The 24,954-nt window shown below is 40.1% G+C and overlaps 2 protein-coding genes across 5 annotated transcripts in view; both read right to left on the minus strand.

Annotated features, from left to right (window-relative positions):
• The window catches only part of LOC123745879 (zinc finger and BTB domain-containing protein 17), a 583,396-nt gene that overhangs the window by 270,287 nt on the left and 288,155 nt on the right, over window positions 1–24,954 (minus strand). The window lies entirely within an intron of this gene.
• The window catches only part of LOC123745876 (sorting nexin-14), an 89,123-nt gene continuing 65,610 nt past the window's right edge, over window positions 1,442–24,954 (minus strand). For 3 of the 4 annotated variants that reach the window (XM_045726974.2, XM_045726973.2, XM_045726975.2), the window contains one exon: window positions 1,442–24,166. In XM_045726974.2, the coding sequence (XP_045582930.2) occupies window positions 24,077–24,166 (90 nt within the window). In that variant the 3' untranslated portion in view covers window positions 1,442–24,076. The remainder of the gene's footprint in view (window positions 24,167–24,954) is intronic. The other variant, XM_069317516.1, reaches the window with a different exon arrangement.

Here is a 24,954-nt window from a genome sequence, read left to right on the forward strand (position 1 = left end):
AAAGAGGCAGAGAGAGTGGTACCAAGCCTGACTCGAAAGGAACGACGAGAGAGGAAGCTTTGGAGGAAGAGAGGGAGATTACCACGAAGGCCAAAAAAAACGAAGTTGGGACAGAATATAGTATCTCCAGGTTGTGTCAAGCCTTTTCCAGGTCAAAAAGGACAGCAACAACGGAGGTCTTCGCAGCAAAAGCAGTACGAATATAGACCTTCAAGTTCACCAGGACACATCAGTTGTGCTGCGGCACTTGCAAAAACCAAATTGAGAATGAGAGAGGTGGGGATGGTGTTCCAAGAACCACATCAGACGAACATTTACCATACATTCAAAGAGTTTGCAGACACAACTCGTGAGGGGCAATAGGGCGGAAGTCCTTAGGGGATGTCCCGAGAGACATCATACAGGAGTTGTGTTTGGCTGACTGTAGACCAGTCAAAACCGGGCCTGCTCGGAGAGTGAGGGAAGTGAGCTTTACAGACAGAGGGAGGGTTTACAGAGGGACTTTACAGACAGCCGGAGGGTTAACCAAGACTGAAGCCTTTACACTGCCAAACAACAACTCAAACAATTCACATTCAAGAGAAACATTCAAAATTAGTGCAACACTTATAGTATTGAGTGCCACCACCAGGGCACTCAATACTATAAGTGCACAAGCTGCACAATACAAGCTTTGTGCAGCTTGTGCACAAAGTCGTCATCTTTGGTCAGTTCTGGAGCTGAACAGCCTACAAATAAACCAACTAACCTTGTAGAAATGGAGGGTGTCAGGGAGCCACCGGGGCTCATCCAGAAAGAAGAATTTCATTACATTCAATGATGGATTTCTGGGGGGAGTCTCCAGTGCCTTTCTGAAGCTATCCTCAGAGCACAAACACGGAATTTACCAGGAAGGAAGAGAGGCATCCACTAGACTAAAAATAATCCAGTCTAGGAAATGTGGCCCAAAGCAACATATGACCAACTGGGACCAGGAACAATAACCAAAATATCAGGCCACCAGAATCCTGTTAGAATGTGGAAATTCTTGAGCCCGGATATAAGCCCAGGACATGTTCGAAAAGACCAAGGCCAATGCAGCATACTAATGATCATCATGGGCCCAAGGATGAAGCTCAGGCTGGCTAGATTTGATGACACTGCAGATGACTTGGGCTGCAGACACTGCCCACCAGGGCCAAGGGAACAAAAAAGAAGAGAGAAGCCTCCAGAGAAGAGCCTTAAGCGCCTCAACTCTACATCCGGAGACGAGAGCCGGCAAAAACTTGGCTTTGAGAAATATATTATGATCCGAAGGGGAAATCATAAAATGAGGTGTGGAGAGGGAGACCAATATTTGGTCAAGAGACCAGGATGGCTTTGAGGTCACCACCAGCTCATGCCTGAGGTGAAAAACATTTTTATATATGTGACACCAAGAATAAGTTTAACAAAATGCAAATTCATTGTCAACATTTTATTGATATGTCCATAAAATACATGGTGGTATTTATCACAGATAAAAATTATAATGGAATAATGTATAGTCTTTGGTATAATTAATTTACAAAATGGCACCTGAATATGGTTTATAAATATACCAAGATAAATTAATACCTTTCACACACAATGACATTGGACCACAGGTACAAATTACACAAAGGACACACACAAAAATTAATGTATCACTGGCTAATTTAGCTAATTTTAGACAGTACAATGGTGACAAGGATAACTTATGGGTGTGGCAAGGTGTCTTGGCATAACTGGTGCATCCCCTTAGCTAAAACATGAGAATTTGATTGATTAAACAAAATTTCAGTATTCAAACAGGTGTGAATTTCTAAAGAGAACAAAAAAAATGAAAGAAAGAAATTAGAAAAAGTACTGTACTTGACTTACACTGAGAATGTTAAATACAGTTAAAATGTTGCTGTATTCAATGTGTGTAAACATTAACAAGATATATAAGAACTGCCTTGCATGAGTCAATAGGTCTTCTACAGCTTCCTGTATTCTTATGTCCCTAAATATAGAAAGAAAAACAAAGAACAGAAGGTGAGTGACATGCATGAAATTATGAACAAATGGTACAATGCAAAGCAAACAAGGGGCTTCAGCACATAAATACCTGTGAAGTGTGTGTGGTGATTTTAGTGCTTGCAAGTTCTATACAAATCATACAGTTTAAAGAATTTATTTATAAGCTATATGAAAGTTCCAAATCAGATTTCAATAGTGCTTACTAATCTACAAGTCTAATACATATTCAGTACTAAAATACACATTTCTGATATACATTTCATAATAATAATGCAAGTTATGTCTTTCATAATTGATATACAGGGTATTATTAATATATTACACATTGTAATTGCCATCTCTTGTTCATACCTTGTGATATCTTATTCCAAATGTCTTCTTGGTTCCTACTGTAGTTGCACGTCTAGCATGCTGTTTTCTGTCCTTCAGTCATTTACAGCAATGTTTACCACAAAATTGAATCACTGGTACTTGAGACTCGGGAGGTGGATTCAGCAGATTTAGCCATTTATTGTGTACAGTAAATTATTGTACACTTACATGGAGTGAAGTGAAGCTTAAAAATTGAAAAATACGTTAAGTATAGCAACGAATTATTTACATGATTAGTAAAGCAAGAAGATTAGTGATGAGACCTGATACTTCTTATCATTCCAAGCTTTGATAATGTGACAGCTTGACACAAAAGCAGTGTGGATATCAAAGTGTCAGGAAAGGGTACACCATACAAAACCAATTATTCCCCATGACATGTCTCTCATACTAGTATTTCTTGATTATTAAGCCATGTTCTTCTAGTAACAATTTCAATTAAAACAATTATTCTCACTGAAACATTCTGTATTTTAGTACATAATGTACTTGGGTTGCACAATGTTCTGATATACCAATACTGTACTATCAAATAAAACATATTATAACTGAAGTACCACTGACTGCATTTATAATTGCATGTAAAGACAAATAAATATTAGTTTTACCATTTATACTGATATCAACCTGTGTCATGTCTTACAAATCTGATGGCGAACATATCGAGGTTTGCTGTGGATTTAGAGTAGGCGACTGTACTTTTACTAAGGAATATTATTCAATGTGTGTAAGCAGTCTACTATTTTACAAAATAACTTCCAGGAGAATGCACATTTATACAGTTGAGAGGCGGGCCAAAAGAGCAGAGCTCAACCCTGGCAAGTACAACTAGGTGAATACACTGACATACATAAAATTCTGAGGGCTGGCAACATCCTTATTAATTATCCTGTTGAATACAACAAAATTAATCTTTGCTATAATATGTGTAATAACTAAAATCTAAATTCAGCATAGACCTATCAAAATTGTTATATATTTACCGTTTATGTATATGTTTCACAGTAGTATGGTATCATGTATATTAATTAATTTACACTGTGTTATGCTTCTATGAAACACCAGACATCCACAAAACATCCCACCCCAAGCAGCAGCCAAAACTTCCCAACCTCCTGTAAATAGCAAATGACACACTAGGAACTATCAAAGAATAGTACAATCTCTTGTAGTAACATGCATGCATGGTTGTTTGTCCTTCCAAGGAAAACCAGGTCACAAGTGTCATCAGTCATTATGGCTATATATGAATATCCCAGTGAAGATAGCCTAGTCTGCCACCCCACCCCACTCCCCCCAGTAATTATCAAGACTGCGCCGAGCCAAAATGACTATGTACTATATATATCAGTCTGTTATGGAATATTCAAAAGGCGCTAATTATCACATTGGTTGCCAATACAATAAAAGAACATAAGGCGTGCAAGTTAAGGTGTATCAGATTTACCTACCAAGAATTCTATTGAGGGACAAGTGACCGGGAGGGACATTAGGAAAACAAGACATGCGATCATCTGGACAAGTCATTTCAGACAATAAGGAGCAAAGCATAATTCCATTATATGCCAATGAGTTAAGTGCATGTGACTGATATGCAACCTAGCCACAGCCAATTTCCCACCATCTATTATGGTGGTAGGAGAAAGCAAAGGGAATAAATAGGTCACTTTTATGAGTGAGCAGGTTGCTACCTGTAATGCCAGACCAATGACATTGCCAATGGATGCAGAATGTATGACTGGGTAGAAATCTAAATGTTGTAATGAATCCCTTTTTGTGAAATGGGATAACTTATGAATGGCTTTAGCAATGGTATCCACAAGTTCATTTATGGTGACTCCAATATGGCTGAGAACCCAGCAAAATCTGTCTTAAATTTGCTAGAAATGAGAAGCAGCCACTACAGGATGTAAAGAGTTAAAACACTGCAGAGCCACAATGACAGATGAATTTAATGGTCAAAAAGAGATAAACAAAGGATCATCCAAAATTGGATGAAGTTCCCCCATGAGAGCCTATAGGCAGGTAGCACACACTGGACCAATCTGGAAAAACAACAGGGTATCTTATACTGTTGCCAGACTTAGACCTATCTGTGAACAGCAATAGTGTATGAGCAAGAGAAAAATTGTTCACGAAAAAGGCATTTCATCCTCCACATGGAGGTCCCCATGTGGGTCAGGGTCTTGCAAAATTTCACAAGGAGGACTCTCCATGGGAGCAAGGAACAACATGAGAGATTATGTAAACATGAACCGAGAATCTTGCGAATGAGCCATTTTTAAAGGGAAAGGGAAGTGGTGTGAGGGAACAGGGTCTTCCTAAGGTCAGTAATCAAAGCACAGCACAAGCGGGAGTAGGGATGTTGCAAGAAACATGCAATGTAGCGAACACAGTAACAAAACATGGTGATCCTGTAGAAACATAATGCCAGTATCAACACTCATGCGAGAGAGATGAATGAAAAGTATCAGAGCTGAGGCATAACCCAGTATGATGCAGCGTATGGAGACAACGAAGGGTTGAGGAAAAAGCAGAAGAATAGGCAGGGCAGCCATAATCGAGTTTAGACAGCACAAGAGAGGAGTGCTAACAAAAGTGTGCATCTATCAGCTGCCATGAAGGCCCTTTAAGAAAGAGCCTTAGAGCATTCAACTCAAAAGTGAGAGATGGGGCGATCAAGACAAATGGGGTGTAAAAGATCTACCCCATGAATTTAACATTATTCTTATACAGATTGGGATTTCCACACAGCAACAATTGCTGACGAGGAATGATATGGTACTACATTAAAGTCATAGTACACGTCTTAGTTGGGAAAAACTTAATCCATGATTGGTGGGCCCAAAATGACATGTTATCAATTTGAAGTTGGAGCTGGCTTTGGAGGAGTGAGAAGTCATCATCATGACAGCAGTAAGAAATCATCAACATGCAGGGCAGAGAAAATGCAAGGGAGAAGAGAAGAAGTATGATCATTTAGGGCAACCTGGAAAATAGTAATACTCAAAACACTATTTTGGGAAACACTTTCATATTGTTGAGAGAGAAATCAGCTTTAAGCCTCATTTTGAACAAATACCAAGAGAGGAAGCCTTGGAGGAAAGGAGGGCGACTGTCATGAGGCCAAAAAAATTAACTTGGACTAAACGCTGTATCTCCAGGTAATGTCAAGTAAGCCTTTTACACGTTAAGTAATTATCAAAAGAAGGCACCAAGCTGGGGAGGTTAGGTAGCACCGTCAAATGTGCAGGATATTCAAAAGGCACTAAAAATCACTAAGGATGTTAATACTAGAACAAAAGCACATAAGGCGAACAACATCAAAGGTATCCGATTCACCAAGGATTCTATCGAGGGACAAGTGACCGCAAGAGTCGGTCGGGAAGCTAGACGCACGCACATTCTGGAAGTCAGGATATTCAGCAAGGATATTCACGACTGTAAGAGGGACAATGTAGTTTGGACAATAAGAAGCAGGGTGGCGCTCCATTATGTACCCCATGAGTTAAACGGGTATGGCCAATACATAACCTCGCCAGTGCCATTTTCCACCGCCGGTTATGGTGGTAGGAAGAAGGCCATGGGGACACGTTACCCTTAAGAGCACACAGTTTGTTACCAGTAACAGAAGACCAGCAATCTTGCTAACAGGCACAGATTGAGGAATGAATAACTGGGTAGATGTAAAAATAAGGAACACCTTTGCGGGAAATGAGACAAGTGTAGATAGCCTCATTCGCGGCAGCATCCACATGCTCATTTAAGGAAACACCTATATGGCTAGGAACCCAGCAAAACTCGAATGTCTTAAATCTGCTGGAGATAAGAAACAGCCAATACTGAATTTCAACAACCACAGGATGGACAGGATCTTTTACAGGTTAAAAGAACAGATACAACAGGGGTGAATAGCAAAAGCAATATTTTTTTGTTAGATATATACAAGAGTTGTTACATTCTTGTACAGCCACTAGTACGCGTAGCGTTTCGGGCAGGTCCCTGGAATACGATCCCCTGCCGCGAAGAATCGTTTTTTCATCCAAGTACACATTTTACTGTTGCGTTAAACAGAGGCTACAGTTAAGGAATTGCGCCCAGTAAATCCTCCCCGGCCAGGATACGAACCCATGACATAGCGCTCGCAGAACGCCAGGCGAGTGTCTTACCAGCTGTGCTGTGACACTTGCAAAAGCCAAATTTGCAGTCCCCGTGGCGCTGTGGTAAAACATTCGCTTGACCCTTCGTGAGCGCTTTGGCCTGGATTCGTATCCTGGTCGAGGAGGACTGACTGGATGCTAATCCTTAACTTGGAGCCTCTGTTCACCCAGCAGTGAATGGGTACCTGGTTGTTAAATGATTTGGCGGGTCGTATTTAGGGAAAAATTAGGATTAAGGATCTGTCCGAGACACTATGCATGCTAGTGACTGTACAAAAATGTAAGAACTCTTGTATATTAAGAAGGAGAGAGGTAGCAATGAAAAACCACGTGTGTTCCAGGTAAGTCCATTATGGACACACCATAGTCTGTGCTGCTTGGAACTTTTTGTTACGAGGTGCTGAACCTAAAACAACAACAACAATACGATTCACACTAACCATGTATTTAAAAAGTTTGTTGTGTAGTGGGGAGAAAATGTAAAGGGGAAATTCCTTGAGTGCTAGGTTTTCTAACTGAAAGAACAACTGCCTCAAGTCAGTCCTCTGAGACTGATGCCGTCTCCCAAATATGGTTATAGATATGTAGTAAATACTGAAAGTCACAAAGAGGGAGATGATGAAGCATCTCATTGTGAATACCATCTGAGCCTGCTGCTGTAGAAATGCAGAGGTCAAGGCAGAGATCATTATAGGAAAATTGGAGGCGAGTATGAAAGTCCAAAGGATGAAATCCAATAAGGGGCTTACAAGTAAGGAAAGTAGGAGGAAGATGAGTACCAGAGCTAGCAGCTGAATAGTATGAACTCAGTTCATTCATGACCAACACCTGATCTGCAACAGCGGAACCACGGAGATGAAGGATAGGTGCGGTCTGGAACAAATTTACCTGCACTCTTATGGATTTTCTTCCAGACTTGAGGGATAGGGGTGTCAACTGTAATGGTGGAGATACAGGATTTCCAACTCTCACATTTAGCTGCATGGATGGTTCAAGTACCACTGCACTCACCTTCCAAAACAGAATAAAGGATTCAGGTGTTTGCTGGCACCAGTGCTTTTTCCAGGCTGTGTTTGTATTGGGCTGTGTACGCTGTACTGTATGCTTGCAGTGTACAGCCCACGCACAGTCCCAACTCCACCAAGGAATGCACTTTTTCGACGTTGAAGGACATAGAACAAATCAGCAGAGAAGGTGGGGTAGAAAGGGCCATGGTAAGGAGCAGTGCTTTGCATCAAGGGTGTCACCAGAGGCTTGAACAAGAGCAATAGGAATCTCCACTCCAAAGTAAAGTCAATTGACTCCAAAACCGAGATGGGAGGTAACTTGGGAACAAGGTCAGAGGAGGTAGCCAGGGTGAGGATTGACACCTTTTTCTTCCAGGAGGAAGAAGCAGAGGAACCAGGTTTACAGCTCCCAGGTTTGGGAGCCGGTTGGCCGAGCGGACAGCACACTGGACTTGTGATCCTGTGGTCCTGGGTTCGATCACAGGCGCCGGCGAGAAACAACGGGCAGAGTTTCTTTCACCCTATGCCCCTGTTACCTAGCAGTAAATAGGTACCTGGGTGTTAGTCAGCTGTCACGTGCTGCTTCCTGGGGGTGGAGGCCTGGTCGAGGACCAGGCCGTGCGGACACTAAAGCCCCGAAATCATCTCAAGATAACCTCAAGATACATTTCAGATACCCAAATCTACCTCCAAGAGCAGCCCCTCTGGCGGACGATTCAATGACCCTAACAGGCAAGGTTTCTTCGCACATAAAACACTCAGAGACCGGAGACAGAGGGCAAGGCAATCCTCAACAGGCTCAGGGTATTGTGCATGAGCTCCCACCTCCTCACCACGAAAAGGTGAAACTCTAGGGTCCCCCTCCCACCCTGAAAAAAATAAAATTGCTAACAAAATCAGTAACACAATCTCATCCATAATCCCAAACAAATCAGTGCACAAATAAGCAGGAAAATATAAGAGGAAAATACTTCACCACAGGTGCAATAGGAATTATCACTAGCAAATCACAATTCATATCAGACACTGATACAGCACAAACTTATGGATACAAGTACTGTACTGTCTTCAATGAAAAGAAGTTCCAGCTCCTGTGCTCCAGTAAAAACAAAGAAAATCAAAACAGAAATCACATATTAAAACAGTCAAACTACACCATAAAAAGAGTAATGTAAATGATCTGCGAATAATCATGTTGGAAGACCTTAATACATTTTAAAGAACACAAAGTAGCTGTCACAACTGCAAGGAAAATGACAGGCTGAATAACAAGAACCTTTCTAACAAGAGATGCCGTACTAATAACAGTACTTTATGAAACATCAGTGCTATCGAGGGTGGAATATTATTAAAATCCCTAGTCAAAGCTGCAAAAGTTGGTGACCTGGAGAATATGCAGAGAACTTTTACTGCCTGAAGCCATTCAATAAAACGTCTACCTTAAAGCTACTTAAAACTTCCTAAATGTACTCCTGAGAGTACATGTGAGATATATACATTTTACACACTGGAAAATATTAGAGGGAATGGTTCCAGATTTGTACACTGGAATAATTCCCTGCAGGACCAGAAGGCATGGCAGAATGTGCAAGACCACCCCCATTGAAAAGTAGAGTTGCAATGGGTATGCTTAGAGACAATTCTATAAACATCAAGGGCCCAACACTTTTCATATTCTCCCTCTAAAACATATGAGGCATAACTAGCCAACCTCTCATAGCATTCAAAAGGAAAACAAACATCTCCAAAGGATACAGTACGTGGATCAACTGGATTATAATTCATAAGTCAGATTTGGAGCAGGAGAATCTATTAGGCTGCTTGACCAGACCACCAACCAGGAGGCCTAGTCAGAGACTGGACTGTGGGGAACATTGATCCTCAGAACCTCTTCAAGGTTCTGAAACCTTGAGCTCACATTAAAAATATATATAATATTTTTATAGTATAAAATCTTTCCAAGATTTCTCTCAAATAAATATAAGATCAATGACCAGAATCACACATATAAAATGTTACTAGATGCTACTGTTATTATTTCATATGAAAACGAATAATATACAGTACTGTACTAATTAGGAGCCAAGATTGGCTAGACCTCTGGTTATAGGCAGATTACTTACATTATCTGATTATAAATATTATTGCATATCATTTATACTATTACCTTCTTAAGCAATGATTTTACAAAGCCATTTCCAAATACTGTATATTAGTTTAAAATATGCAAAACAGTATACTGTATAGTGTATACAAAACAGTATTGAACTTTTCTGTTATATATTACAATACAGTACAGTACTACTATTTTGAACCCCTTACTCGTAATTTACTTCTTTCTTCATCTTCCACACCATGCTCATAATTTACTGTTGTCTATCATTTTGCACACTGCTTGTAATTTGCACTCATTATACACTTACTTAATCAGTGTCACAATTCATAATTTAATTTTTACTTTACACAAAATAGATATGCTAAAAAATAAGATACAGTAGTTTAGCCTTTAACTTGTTATTCTTCACCACTCTTTTCCGACACATTATCTTCATATCTTTTAAGAGAACACACAGAAAAACATATACATACATTGAGCAATCCCCTCTATCCGACTACATAAGGTACAATCTAATGAGGAATCTCTTCTAAACCTTTTCTTACCAGCACAGCCTCTATATATATCAACCAAATATTACAGTCATGCATCTAGCTTAAACTCTCAGCAAGGTAAACTGTTACCTCAAGCTCCACACATGACTATTATTTTGGATGCCATTTCTATGTACATTCTTGCTTAGCATCCCTTGAGTAAATACTACTTGCAACACAACTTTGTGTTAGTTGATCTACCCAATTATCAGTTCTTAGTGTTGCGTAAATTATAATTCCATTCTATGCAAAATAATACAGCACTGTATATAATTTATTTTCAATGTTAAATTTTATTTCTAACAGAGCATTACAACCTATTCACTATTGTTGCTCTCTCAAATTTTATTATATGGGGGAACATCTGGGCATACAATACATTTATCTACATCACATACTGACCTCATTCTGCATTATCTTAAGTCCTTTGATGAACATTGTTTGATTATTTAATATTGTATTTAATCACTCCCTCCTAATTGTTCTTTTTGGCAAAAGATCAATCTCAAACTCTGCACAAAATATATAGCTGACCTTATTGTATTACACAATTACATTACATACAACTATAATCTTCTCACTGTGAATATGGTAACTTAACTTTTGAATGAAATGCAGACCTATAAATTTACTGTTCGCACGTATGAGGTAGAATCATTTTTACAGGTGATAAATTTATTAACACAGCACTTAAGCACAACAGTATACTTTATGTTTATCTTCAACACCAATACCCTTGAAAATTCAAGATAGCATTACACTGCAGCTTTCTAGTATAGTACTACATGCAGTCTCTTCTCCAAATATTTCTATTTATGTATAGCACTGCACAGACCTCCATATTCCTTGCTCATACATTCTCTCACTTCTACCTGATTCATGGCCCATTTACCCATTCCCCCCTCGCCTCAACACAAAGTGCATGCTCCTCAACACAAAAATAAGAATATCTGAAACTGCAGAGGGACTATAGACCCATAAGAGGTAAATGCTATTTTATATCCACACACTCATATATATATATATACAGACAGCCATGTGCTTTGTGAACGTCATCTGTATGAAAATGCCAGTTTCCCGATTGGGGCTGGTTTGGATACTCAAGTTCAGGAAGTGCAAGGTTCACATAAAATGATTCGAGTATCTCATCAGGCAAGTGTCTGCCAGGCCTCGTGGCCAGGGTTGGTGATGGGTGGTTGGGTGGAAGATAGGCCTAGTTTGCCCACTGACCATGTCAAGACACCACTCTAGTGCCTTCTACCCTGTGACGTCACAGATTCACAGCCCATTATTCCCATTCTTTTGATTTGTCATGAAACTGGAGTGTTCATTGCATGACTTTATTGGATATATAGTATTGTTACAATCTAGGAACATCCGTGCAACTTGTCAGTGAAAGCTTCAACAAGCAGGATATGTAAAAGAAAGAAGTCAGTGATGACATTTGAGAAAAAAGTTGAAATAATTAAAAAGATGGCAATTAGCATTAGCAAAAGTACTCTTTTTGATCTTCTTAAGGCTAAACCTATAATTTTTTACTATTTCTCAAGAAGTGAAAGTGATAAGGCAATACAAAATAGAAAGGTAGTAAGTAAAGCAAAAGTGGAGTGTTGATAATGCAGTGTGGCAGTGGTACACCAGCAGAAGTGTGAGGAGCAATATTTAAGCAATATTTTGAAGGCATGCTGGCATTTATGGAACAAGTAACTGAGTTTGCAATTAACGTCATGATGAACTTGTACAATTTGTATATGAAGTTTTGAAAACAAGAGCAAAGGGAATGAAACAAATATCAATTAATGAGTCTTTTGCAAAGGCTTCCAAGAAAGCTCGCATTGCCTCACCTTCACCTGACTCATCACTTGTTGACTCAAATGCATCAACATGTGAGGTTACCTCATCACCATTAATCTCCACTTCAGTCAACCCATCACCATCAACCACCACCTCTTCCATGTAAATAATGATTTAAATGGAAAAATGATGAATGCTACATCAACAATGATAATCAAGATAGCAAGTAAGTCACGATTTCTCATATTGACGAGTACTGTACAATCAAAATACTGTACAGGACTCAAATTTATGCTATGACCTTGTCGATTTTTTCCCTACATTTTAAGGCCACTTATACGAACACAACAGGTTAACCGATGGCCCCGAGGGGTTCGCAAGGCATGTGGCTGTCTGTATATGTATACCTGTATGTTTAACCTACCATTTAAAACAATCCAGTAATCTTTCTTTTATTATATTCCTCTGTAATCAACAATTCTACTTCCAAACCATTCTATCTGTTCAAGGATTGAGGTTAGATCCTTTGGACTAATCTCATTCAAATTTGCAGGATTAATGGTTATTTTATTGGTAGTGTTATAGGGGGGTCATGGATGGTCCAATGCCTCCCTAAAATAGAGCATGATACCAATGCCCCTCCTTCATGAAGTCTGTGGATGTGAATTGTTCAGCCCTCAATCCACTGACTTAGCATTAGTTTAAATAATAGTCAATTCAGATACTGATATTCAAAACATACATTCAAATGACAGATTTGCATCCTGGGTGCAAGCTTTTGGCTACACTAATGAGGGGAGAGAGGAGATAGGGAAAGGGCATGTGTGGGTATGGAGGGGGAACTGAGGGAGGGCAGGGAAGTAGGAGACAGGGGAAGGACAAATCTGTACCGGGAGGGAAGAGATGGGGAAAGGGTGTATGTGGGCAGGGAGAGAGGACACGGAGTGTGTTTGTGGAAGGACATGGGGAGGGCTTGCGGGTGGATGTGGGGTGAGGAAATGTAGTGTGAGGATGTTTACAGTGATGAAAATTTGTGTATTGAAGAGTGCTGCAGTGATGTGGGGAGATATGGAGGGTGTCTGTACAGGAAAATGGGGAAAGGTCCTTCCAAACAAGAGATGCCTTGCCAATGAAGATACTTTTAAAGACATTAGTGCTTTCTCTCTCTATAGTGGAATATTGCTGCACACTAACAGCCCCATTCAAAGCTGGAGAAATTGCTGATCTGGAGAATGTGCAAAGATCCTTTACTCCTAGAATCCATTTGATAAAACATGTAAATTACTGGGATTCCTAAAAAGTTAAAATTTATTCCCTTGAGTGGAGATGGGAGAGATACACAATAATCTACACTTGGAAAATATTAGGAGGACTGGTTCCAAATCTGCACACAGAAATACAGTAACACCACATGAGACCAGAAGGCAAGGCAGGATGTTGAGAATAGCCCCACTGAAGAGAAGTAAGTAATTATCAAGAGAAGGCATCAAGCCGAGAAGGCTATGTTGGCCACTGAAGAGAAAAGGTGCAATGGGCAAGCTAAAAGAGAACTCAATCAACATCAAAGGACCAAAACTTTTCAACACTCTTCCCTTATACATAAGGGGCATAACTGGCTGACCTCTTGCAGTGTTTAAAAAGAGAACTTGATAAGCACCTTCAAAGGATACCTGATCAACCAGGCTGCGACTCATACGTCGGGCTGCAAGCAGCCACATCAAACAGCCTGGTGGATCAGACCAGCAACCAGGAGGCCTGGCCAGAGACTGGGCCATAAAAACATAGATCCCTGGAACATTCAATAGGTAGTCAACAGGTAGAGTGTGTGTGGGGAAGACCTGGGCACTGCCAGGTACTCATCTAGTACTGTATATTCATGCATTTATTTTTGGCTTAAGATCCCTATGACTTACTTTGCATTCAGATTTCACAATTTCAATATTGATCAGCTGACATCTGGCAACTATTATCATTACCCAAGCTCAGAACATTACTTTTTTCAGCATTAGATTTCACCTACAAATCTTTCATACATTTTAAAAACCTATGTACAGTATCTAGATTGTCTTGTATCTGAACCCTGGAAAATACATTGTCTGGCCCCTGAGGAACAGTAGGGCTTTAATTGTTAAAATTTTGTGATAACTTTCTAATGACTAGTTAACTTGTCCTCTTCACCACTTAAAAAGTTTTATTCAGCTGCTGGCATAATATAGAATTCTTCTCTAGTAAATACAGAGACAAGCACACGCAACATTCTCTAGCTCTTCACTCGTGCACACTCACTGCATGCTCTTTACTCATGCACACTCACTGCATGCTCTTCACTCATGCACACTCACTGCATGCTCTTCACTCATGCACACTCACTGCATGCTCTTCACTCATGCACACTCACTGCATGCTCTTCACTCATGCACACTCACTGCATGCTCTTTACTCATGCACATTCACTGCATGCTCTTTACTCATGCACATGCACTGCATACTCTTCACTCATGCACACTCACTGCATGCTCTTCACTCATGCACATGCACTGCATGCTCTTCACTCATGCAAACTAATTGCATGCTCTTCACTCATGCACATGCACTGCATATTCTTCACTCATGCAAACTAATTGCATGCTCTTCACTCATGCACATGCACTGCATATTCTTCACTCATGCACACTCATTGCATGCTCTTCTCAGTTGTTCTTACTTAAATCCATACTAATCTATTTAAGACCTCTGTACAGTACCCTTCTATTTTGAATCTGCCCTTAGTTATGGTTTATATTCATTCATTAATATCATTTACATCTGGCTTAGTAGAGAACACCAATCCAAAAGTCAGGAAATGTTTTGAAGCTTATATCAATGTAAATCAAATATTTAATCATTCCCTCATTTTGTTAACTTATAAATTATATGTTAATAGTTATTCACAAAACTTCCATTTTTGTTCTATGCTCATGATCACTCCCAGCATGATGGGAGTCATTTACCTGCCACTTGCAATTAGTTAAAATTAAATCTGCCATCGTGCTATGATCTCACCATCACCCTGCTGCCTACTCCTGGGGTGGGGAGGCTCTTGCTAAGGATGGAAAGAAATTACAAGAGGGTTACAGACAGTCACTTAAACCAAACTATTAGTAATAATAACCACACTTATTAGCATATACAGGAAATTAGTCCACCACACTAGAAAAATATTCATACGAGTGTCTCGGTCATTTCATCGGCCAGATCTAAAGTATTACACATGAATGGCTGTAGAGTAATTAAGATATCAATACAGTGATTCCTTTCCTCTTAAACCACTTTCCATTTATATTTATGCAAAGTTTTCTTACACCATATCTATCCACCATACATTTATTGTAGAGAGGGTAGCTTAGATAAAGGAATTATTGTTCAAAAATACCACAATCGAACTCTTCAATAAATACCACAACTGAAACCTTACAAGTTGTAAATAACCATTTTCACACTACATGTATTAAAGGTTTTAATTTCAAATTCAATAAAATTCTCAGGATTGTAACTGGTATAAGGCCTGAAGGAACTAATTTACTTTTTTGGAGAGTTCAACTGCAGTTTTGGTCAAGTGCTGGCAATATTTAGCTATAAATGTATAGCATGAACTAAACTACCTCCTACAATATTTAAGTGTTTAGTATTACATTATTATTGTAGTATACTGTATACAGATACTACCATGTTTTCTTTGCATAGCATAGCCTTTACTTTCATTTTAATATCTTTAACACCTTTTCCATGGTAAAGCTGTAATTTGAGAATGTGGACATATGTAGACTCCTCCTCAGACATTTCATAGAGCCTTAAAGACCCTTCAGAATTTGTTAAGTATTTCTGCACACTGAATTGGTTATTACAAAATTACGCAGTACCACCTCCAGCATTGAAAAACACAAATAGTGTGTGTAAAAGAAAAAGATGGCTGCTATTAGTAAGCTAAAAAAGTGAAAAGTACAGGGAAAGCAACATGAAAAGATAGCTTTACTTTTTAGTGTTTCAAAATACCTGTATACAGAATTCAAGACACTTAACTTTCCTTTGTACTACAGTGTTTGCCTGCTAATTATGCACTGAGTAACTGAAATCCTTAAGTTAAGTTACCAGTAAAATTTCTTCCTATGTATAGCTGCTTGAACCACTGTATTTGGCTCACCATTTCTTTAAGTTTAATGTCTATTCTGCCATTGTGAGTAAAATCTAGCCATATCCAGCATCAGGTTAGATGCCTAAATTCTGATCTGATCTGGTTTCAATACAATATCCAGAAAATATTAAAAACTATTGGATCAATATGCAGACCTTGAGTCACAATAACGTGGCTGAAGATACGATGTTCAAACCACACATCAGAAAATGAAGAAATGACAATGTTTCTGTCCATCCAGGACCATTATCAAGTTGTGTATGCTCTTCACTCCTACTACATGACTTGACGATGGTCCAGGATGGACTGAAGTGTTGGCGTTTCTTCATTTTCTGATGTGGTTTAGTCATCATGATTCTGGAGTTTGACAGTTAAATCATAATAAAATATAAGGCAATTGGAAAGCAACTTATTAATAATATGTGTACTGTCATTATACCTTTCCCCCATATTAATTCTCCACATGGCCAACACCCACAATAAGATCTGATTTAATATATTCTGTAATTAGGTTTTCAAAGACCTCAAGGAAATAGTGCTTGTGCTTGCAACCACTTTAACTGTAAACATAGCCGGACACAGAACAGCTGCTGCAGCCAGCTGAGAATGTTGGGAGAGCTATCACAAAGGGTGTCATGGTGACACATGGTTCCCAGTGCACGCTAGAGTAGGTGTTGGAAAGACTTAGTTATGGGGTATTTATCACCTACATTGTAGCCCTAACTTCACAGTCACATGGTTATCACATGTTACATCCTTTCAAGAAACTTTACTAAACACCATGTTGGTATATATACCATATACTACACTTAAGCAGTTTATGAGTAGCTGCAAACATAAGGTTCAGATATCTTTGATGATACACAATGAAATCACAATAATGTGACTTGTCTGTAAGAAAACCTTTGGAACAGGATGGGAATCAAACCAGGTCCCTGGATAACCCCACACAAGTGCCTTAGCCCATGGAAATCACATTATCATGTTATTTCAATTTCATTGTGTATTTGAAGGGAACATTTGGTGAAGAACTCCATTACCTGCACCAGAGTGTATGCCATTATGTGTAAAACTTGGATTGGCTGCCAGCTTGATGCCTCCAGACTTCTAGTGGACATGGGCATCAGGTTGTACAACCTTCAGTGTCTCGTAATTCATGGCTAAAGCATGCATCTGGGGTTACCCAGGATGCAGGTTCAGTGCCCATCCTGCTCCAAAGATTTTCTCATCTTTGAGAATGGTATAGAGAAACAGGTTCTATAAGGGAATGATTGTTATAACTAGGATAGTGGCTTTGGAGAAATACTTAAGTGAACTATAGAACATGTCCAGTAGCACATGAGAAAACCAGTGTTGAATGTAATGTAATGCAATGCCCGTTTCTGATAGGTTCCCCGTAATTCACCAAGCTTAGTTCTGGCTTCACCAAGCTTAGCTCTGGCTTCACCAAGCTGTAGCCTAACACACCAGACCTGAGACTCATATATTATTTACTGAGAGCAAAGAACAGAGTTTTCTGCACTGTATGAGGTGGTAACAGGGGGTAAAGGATCAGAGATAAACTCCAAAATGGGAAAACCCATCAAACAGTACAAGTGCAACAAGTGACAACAAAGTAAAAAAAGGCACCTCAAGGTAAACATTGTTTCTGTAAAGATGACATTTTAATTGTGTTGAGCCAAACTTCTACCATATAACATTGCAGGTCACAGTCAGCACACCCCCTCATTCTTGAACTAGCTGTGTAAAACCCCAATGAAAAGAAGGATGGTATTGGGGGCCTACTGAAGGAAATCGACTAATATCAGAAGGACTGCCAGAAATTCCAAGCCTAAATATAAACCATGGCCAAAACAGCAAACAATGCTGAAAAACAAACAAACAATTACACATATCATGCAAAGGTCCCCAAAAATCCAGACCTTGAAACATGGGTTATTGATGTTTCAGAATTCCACTGTACTGGCTCAAAGCTAAAACCAGTGACTGCAGCCAAAACACCTAGCTGAATACACACACCCACCACTGACAAAACCTGCAACACTCCTATCTCTGAGAAGAGGAGAAAAGGGGGTAGTGAACAAGAGTGAGAGTAACTCCTTGAAGAGATACCAAAATGGTAAGTCAGCAGGCATGAAGAGCTGCAAAGAATTCTGCAACTCACAGGAGCAATTTGAACAACCTGGAAACTGGAAACGGCAATTATGGCTGCAATTTCAGACAACACGGCAGAGGATGAGGATGCCCAGAATTGGGGACCAAAACTCCTCTGGAACTGCTTGGGAAAAGATGTCTTGCAACACACAAGACTGGAAAACCCTTCCCTGATAAGTTGTGAGCTCTGTGGTCCATTGCCACTATTGACAAAGACACCAAGACACCTGGAGCAAACAAGAGACTGTTGCAGTCATGCAGTAGGAATAAAAGAAAAATGTGTGATGATGACACAAACATTTGAGTTGTGTAGAAAAGGTTTACATTTATAAACAGTGGGGTAGCCTACAGATAAACGAGTCCAATGACAAGAATAATGGGTTGGCCCCAGCCGGTTCAGTTCAAAACAGCTTAAAAAGCCTGCTGAGGCCATCCAATCCTTGTTGTCATCCGGGGTAGCCAAGTGCTGCAAAAGTTGACATCATAAAGCCTGGCCTGGACAGTGGCTGCAGCTCTAGAGTCTGTTGCCCAAGGAGGTAACTTGGCCTAAACCAAAGTCCAGCAAAGACTAATGGTGTGCACACGTGAACCCATCTTCTTAAAAATAACGTCACTTTTCGCTCGTATGAGCACTATGGCCAAAAACAGACGTAATTTGAAATGAAATTGGCTCACGAAAGTGATGTACTGTTCTGTTTTCTGTTTGAGTTCTCCGACTTACTCGGTTAGGTTAGGAGAGGAAATATTCAATTAATGGTTTTCATGAAGTTTTGAAACTTTAGGAGAATTTCCTGCCTTCCTAACCTACCAGAGGACCCTTAACTTTTTGTTTTGGAAAAATAAAATACAAAATTTATTTTCAATTTTTTTTCATTTTCAAATTACGTACGTTCATTTTCGGCCATACGGACAAACGGCCAAATTCAGACGTAAATCGTAAGAGGACAGGTTGCACATGTATGTGAAGGACCCCCGGGCCCAGCAGACCAAATGACGGATATAACAAATGGTCACTGGGTCCAAAAACACTGACACATCCTGCAGTGTCAAGTATGGAATCAGATGGGGATGCTATAATAACCGGGCCAATTGCACATACAGAGTCCCTAACTTGCAAACAAGATGCATTTCAAAAAGGCACTTATAAGTTGGCTGTTTTTAACTCAGAACAAGATTTCCCATTGATTCAATGCTATGAATTAGGAGGGGGAAGGGGGGGAGGGGGATAGCATTCCTAGACCACCAAAAATTAACATAAATAACACATTGTTTGAGAAAATTATACACAGGACCAAAACTTAGTTTTTTCCTTGAATCATGGCATTATCCTGCTTCTCTGACTATGCTTTTTCAAGAGCGAGGAGGTTTTAACTGGTAAAGGAAGAGGCAGTAGGTGGTGGAGATACAGGAGGAAAACAGATTGATGGGTCACTTCAGTGTCACTGGCTGGTGTAAAAGGTTAACACTTTCGCTCGGGGATGACGCAGCATTGCGTCATCCGTTTACTGGCGGTAATGCCGGGGATGACACAGCATTGCGTCATCCACTTTAAAAATTCGCCAAAAATCAGGTTTTTATCCGATTTTTTTGGGACTGGTTTTAAAATGCGCGCCGATGTCTTCCCATTTTCTTTCTTGCGCCTAGTGGCCCGCAGGCGGCGCAGCACACGCCGTCGGCCCATTGTTTTCGCTCCACTGTTGTGACCGGTGTCGCCTCCCCTCGCGTCTCAAACGTGTGAACATTTCGGCTATTTTTCGTGGCTGTATTTCTTACTGCGGCTTCAGAAACTATCTACGCTTACTCCACGATGGATAGTGATCATGAACAAGGCCCTTCCAGGAAGAAAATTGCGAAAGAAAGGCGTGAAAAACAGAAGCTGAGTAGTGTACAGGAGAAGTACAAGCATGTGAGACTAACTCCCTCTAAGTTTCAGGCTGTATTTGACGATTTGTCTGGGTCATCTAGTGATGAAACTGATGTTGGTGTTGATACTGATGCAAGTAGTGAACATTTAGAAACAGAGACGGCCGATGAGGATTTTGATAGTGATGAAAGTGAGGACAGTGAGGAGTCTGAGGTCGAGATTGCCACTCGTGCACGGTGCGGTACTGGAGCTCGTGCTAGAGCCAGACGTACCACATGTACCACACGTACCACACGTACCCCAGCACCAACAGATTCTGATGATGGATGGTGTAGTGACAATACTGCACCCTTTGTGGACAATTTTACAGGTACACCAGGCTTGACTGTTCCTGTACCTACCACTGTTCTTGGATTCATTCAACTCTTTCTGACACAAAAATTGCTGAAATATATTGCCTATGAAACAAATTTATATGCTTCCCAAAATAAGGCAGGTACTGGGCAAAGTACAAAGCACAGATGGCAACCAGTGACAGTGAAGGAAATTGCTAGATATATGGGACTGACGATCTTGATGGGTATTTGCCCGTTTCCCGTATTGTACAGGCAATGTTGTTCTTCAATTGGCCCTTATATGCACATATCCATCTGAAGAATTCTATTAGGAACATTTTCATACCTAAATGAGCGCTGTAACACGAAAATTGAGATTACCACCAGGAAATAATACTAAACATATGTGGGCAGGAATTGGGAGTGTAGCAGAAAGGCGTCTGAGCACTCACTCATGGCTAACGCGTGGCCCGTCTTCAACTCGTCGGCGGTTGGAGCGTGACCAGGTTTTTTATTTTATATGCTAATATTCCTCTAGAGAATTCTATTACGAATCCATTGAGACCAAAATGAAAGACCTAGGACGAAAATTGAGGTGACCAGAGTGAAAATAGTGAAAACATTTTATCGCGTTTGCGCGCTCCCGGGTAACTCGTTCGCACTTTCTCTGCTTGCTGCGGGTAATTAGCCGGGCTTTTGGAGTTTATATGCATTTAGTGCTGTAGAGAATTTTATTGCGAACACAATGATACCAAATTTAATCTCGTAGAACGAAAATTGAGGTGACAAAGTTGGAGAGTATACACTTTTCGGAATTGACGCGCCCTTCCCTGACACGCTGGGGCCCATATAGCCCTGTCGAGGGGTGGCGCGGGGGGTGCGTGAAAGTGTTAAAATTAGATTTTTGTCCTTGATAATACAGTAGCACTTCCAAAGCTCATTCTGAGAAAAATTAAAGGAGATACCATGTACCATATACATCCTTTTCCCCACACACTATGGATGAAGTTTACTGAGCAAAATCTTTAAGTTCAACCTGTCACATGATTGATATCTACCAGCAGAATCTGACTGTAACAAGATTTCACCATCATCTCTTATTTTCCAAACACCACAGTCTCTAAGTCTTATTTTTTTTAAATGCTGCCATCTGAATTCTCTTGAGCACAAGGGGAAAGAGATACCCAGTACTGTACATAATAATTTAAACATGGAAAATATTAGAGGGGCTGGTTCCAAACCTGCACACAGAAATACCACCACATGAGACCAGAAGGCATGGCAGAATATGCAGAATACTCCCACTGAAAAGCAGAGGTGCAATAGGTACTCTGAGAGAGAACTCTATCAACATCAGAGGCCCAGACTGTTACACACGCTTTCACTACACATAAGGGGCACAACTGGCCGACCCCTTAGAGTGTTCAAGAGAGAACTTGATAACCATCTCCAAAGGATACCTTATCAACCAGGCCATGATTCATACGTCAGGCTGCAAGCAGCTGTGTCCAACAGCCTGGTTGACCAGTTCAGCAACAAGGAGGCCTGGACAAGGACCAGGCCGTGGGAACGTTGGGCCCCAAAATCACCGCAAGGTAACCGCAAGGTAAAGTATAACTCCAGGTAAACGAAAATTCATGAAATTCAAACAAACCATCACTGCCCTCTTTCTTCCACATCCCCCAATCTCTGGACATGTGTGATCATTGTTGTTTCTCTTCCAAAAGTGGTTAATTAAGTTATAGCTTCCTTTCTATGGTAATGGGTTACCTCTTCCTTGCACTAGTGCATTACCAACACACTTATTCCTCTAATTAACCGCTATTATTAGTAATTTCCTAGCTAAAAATTTTAGTCTACAGAATGCTCAATGGGGCTATACCGGGAATACTGCTGATTGGAACACTGAGTGTTAGCCACGTGGCATCCTTGGCCATTATATTTTTGTACAGAGGACACAGAGCATCTGAGTAAAGCAGACACCAAATCCTGAGCTTGATTACCCAGCAAGGACTGGATCATGGAATTCATCTATGTGATTCAAGCATTCCTTATTTTTGTTTAATTAATGCTGAGAAGGCTTTCTCCTTACCATTTACTGTCCTGCAAGGGAGGAAAAATCTGATTCACTGGCCGGAAGCAAGGCAACTTGTCAGGAGTCAATACACTGAGGCAGAAGCTTGCAATCCCTCAGGTGGTACAACACTGATATAGAGAAATCCAAATCGGCCCCACAGAAGAAAACCCCCTAACTATGGCCGTAGTAAAATGTAATATTAATGCATGTGCAAGGTGGATGGCATAAACAAAACCAAAGACAGTAAATAGCCCCCTGGCAGAATGTAATGTTCCAGAGAAAGGCAAGACAACTTCACTGAAAGTGTAAAGCCAATCATGGGTCAAGCAAAGGTTACAAGAGTTGGACAGGTTACACCTGGCAGAAGAGCGAGGAGGCAGTCTGGCTGTGATCTGGATGTCCATGACTTGGGGCAGTTGGGCGTTTTATGGTTAGGGTACTTATCCGGCTGAAATTACCATTGGCCATGTTTACCCAAGGAATGACTATTTTCCCTCAAGCAGCCATTTGTTTTATTGCAACTATACTTTCTAGAAGGTTTTGCAGATGATCTCTGGTCCTTTGTCTTCTAGGGTAAGTAAGATTCAGTCAGATTCATGGGTGTCAGAGGCCTGGTGTGTTGGGCTAAGTCTTGCTGGTACCATAACTAAGCTCAGTGAGATACTAAGGGAGGGCCTCTCCTAGAAAAGAGCTTTTTGAAACTACTGTATAGAGATGTATCATTTCTTTTCAATCTGCTCCGATACCAACTTGGTACAAAGAATCAAATCACTGGCTCATACAATGCCCATGCACACACATAATAAATTTACCATACCCTGCATCCTGCAAAACTTTCCATAGACTTTCAATTTTGTGTTTACAATCTTCTAGCAAGACTAAATAACTGTACATAAATGATCTGTAAATGCATCATATTCATGCCATGAATTTTCTGAAATATTTTTCATGAGCTTAATTTAATTTGAAAATGTTTGTCCCTGTGAACATTGCATAATTTGTTTGTATAATAATGTTATGTAATATAAATTAATAAGTAATAATAATATAGAGGATAAAATGACCAAAGCTACCTTGTTTCATCACCACATGAGATGACAGCTGGTTATTCCAGGTTGGTCAACCTCAAGCCAGGCTTACCAACCCTTCACATTAGTAAAACTAATGGTCACCAATACCTTTATTATTTTCTAATTGAGGTTCACCAAATTTTCATTACTGTATTTTAATAAATAAAGATCACAAGTACAATGCAGATAAGTATACTAAAACTATTTAGGAATGTAACGGTGGAGCAATTTTACATGTAAGTCTACACCTGTACTCTGTTAAGACAGCTTTACTTTTTCAATGAACAAAAAACACTTTTATTTTAGTTTTGAACAGTGTATGCATATTTTGTAACGTATACAAAAATCTTACCATATTACTGTACCATATTTGCTGAGAGAATACTAAAGGAGCACCTCATTTAGCTGGCGAGAAACGGTGACAGTTCAAGGTCTGTGGTCAACTCGGGGAATAGCTCATCAATGACAGCATCGAGCAGAACATATGATAGCTGCAATAATAAATTATTTGGGTATTTATAACAAACTTTTAGCCATTCATGTAAAAAAGATATTGGCAAGAATAAACAGTAAATAATACAGTTTCTAATATTTATCTACAGTATAACTTTGGTGCCAATTGCCTAGGAATGCTTCTGTTTTGATACCTGGTTGATACCTGGTTGATGGGGTTCTGGGAGTTCTTCTACTCCCCAAGCCCGGCCCGAGGCCAGGCTTGACTTGTGAGAGTTTGGTCCACTAGGCTGTTGTTGCTTGGAGCGGCCCGCAGGCCCACATACCCACCACAGCCCGGTTGGTCCGGCACTCCTTGGAGAAATAAATCTAGTTTCCTCTTGAAGATGTCCACGGTTGTTCCGGCAATATTTCTTATGCTTGCTTGATAGCAAAGCCTCATGTATGATCAAGGAATTATATCTGCCTTAAGTGTTTAAAACTACTCAAGGACTTGGTTATCCTTTTAACACCAGATAGGGTTTAGACTGGTCTTGGAGGGTCGAACACTTGTCTGACTAATACTCGATGAGTTGCCAGCTCTTTGAGTCCCAAATATTCTAGATAAGTGATGACCACCATTGTTTTGACTATATACTGAAGGTGGGTGGGGGTGCCTTTAATTGTGTATCATTTCATCTTTAATATTTGCTTCACCTGTATGTTCCCTCCCCACACCAGTGCAATACATTTTAGAAGTTTGGTGTAAGAGGCCTTGGCTTTAGGAAGTGCAATATTCTTTGGTTCTCTTTGTGGTGAGTCCAGCCATATAAAATTCCCTTATATG

This window comes from Procambarus clarkii, chromosome 88 (genome assembly GCF_040958095.1).
Source record: "Procambarus clarkii isolate CNS0578487 chromosome 88, FALCON_Pclarkii_2.0, whole genome shotgun sequence".
Classification (NCBI taxonomy): domain Eukaryota; kingdom Metazoa; phylum Arthropoda; class Malacostraca; order Decapoda; family Cambaridae; genus Procambarus; species Procambarus clarkii.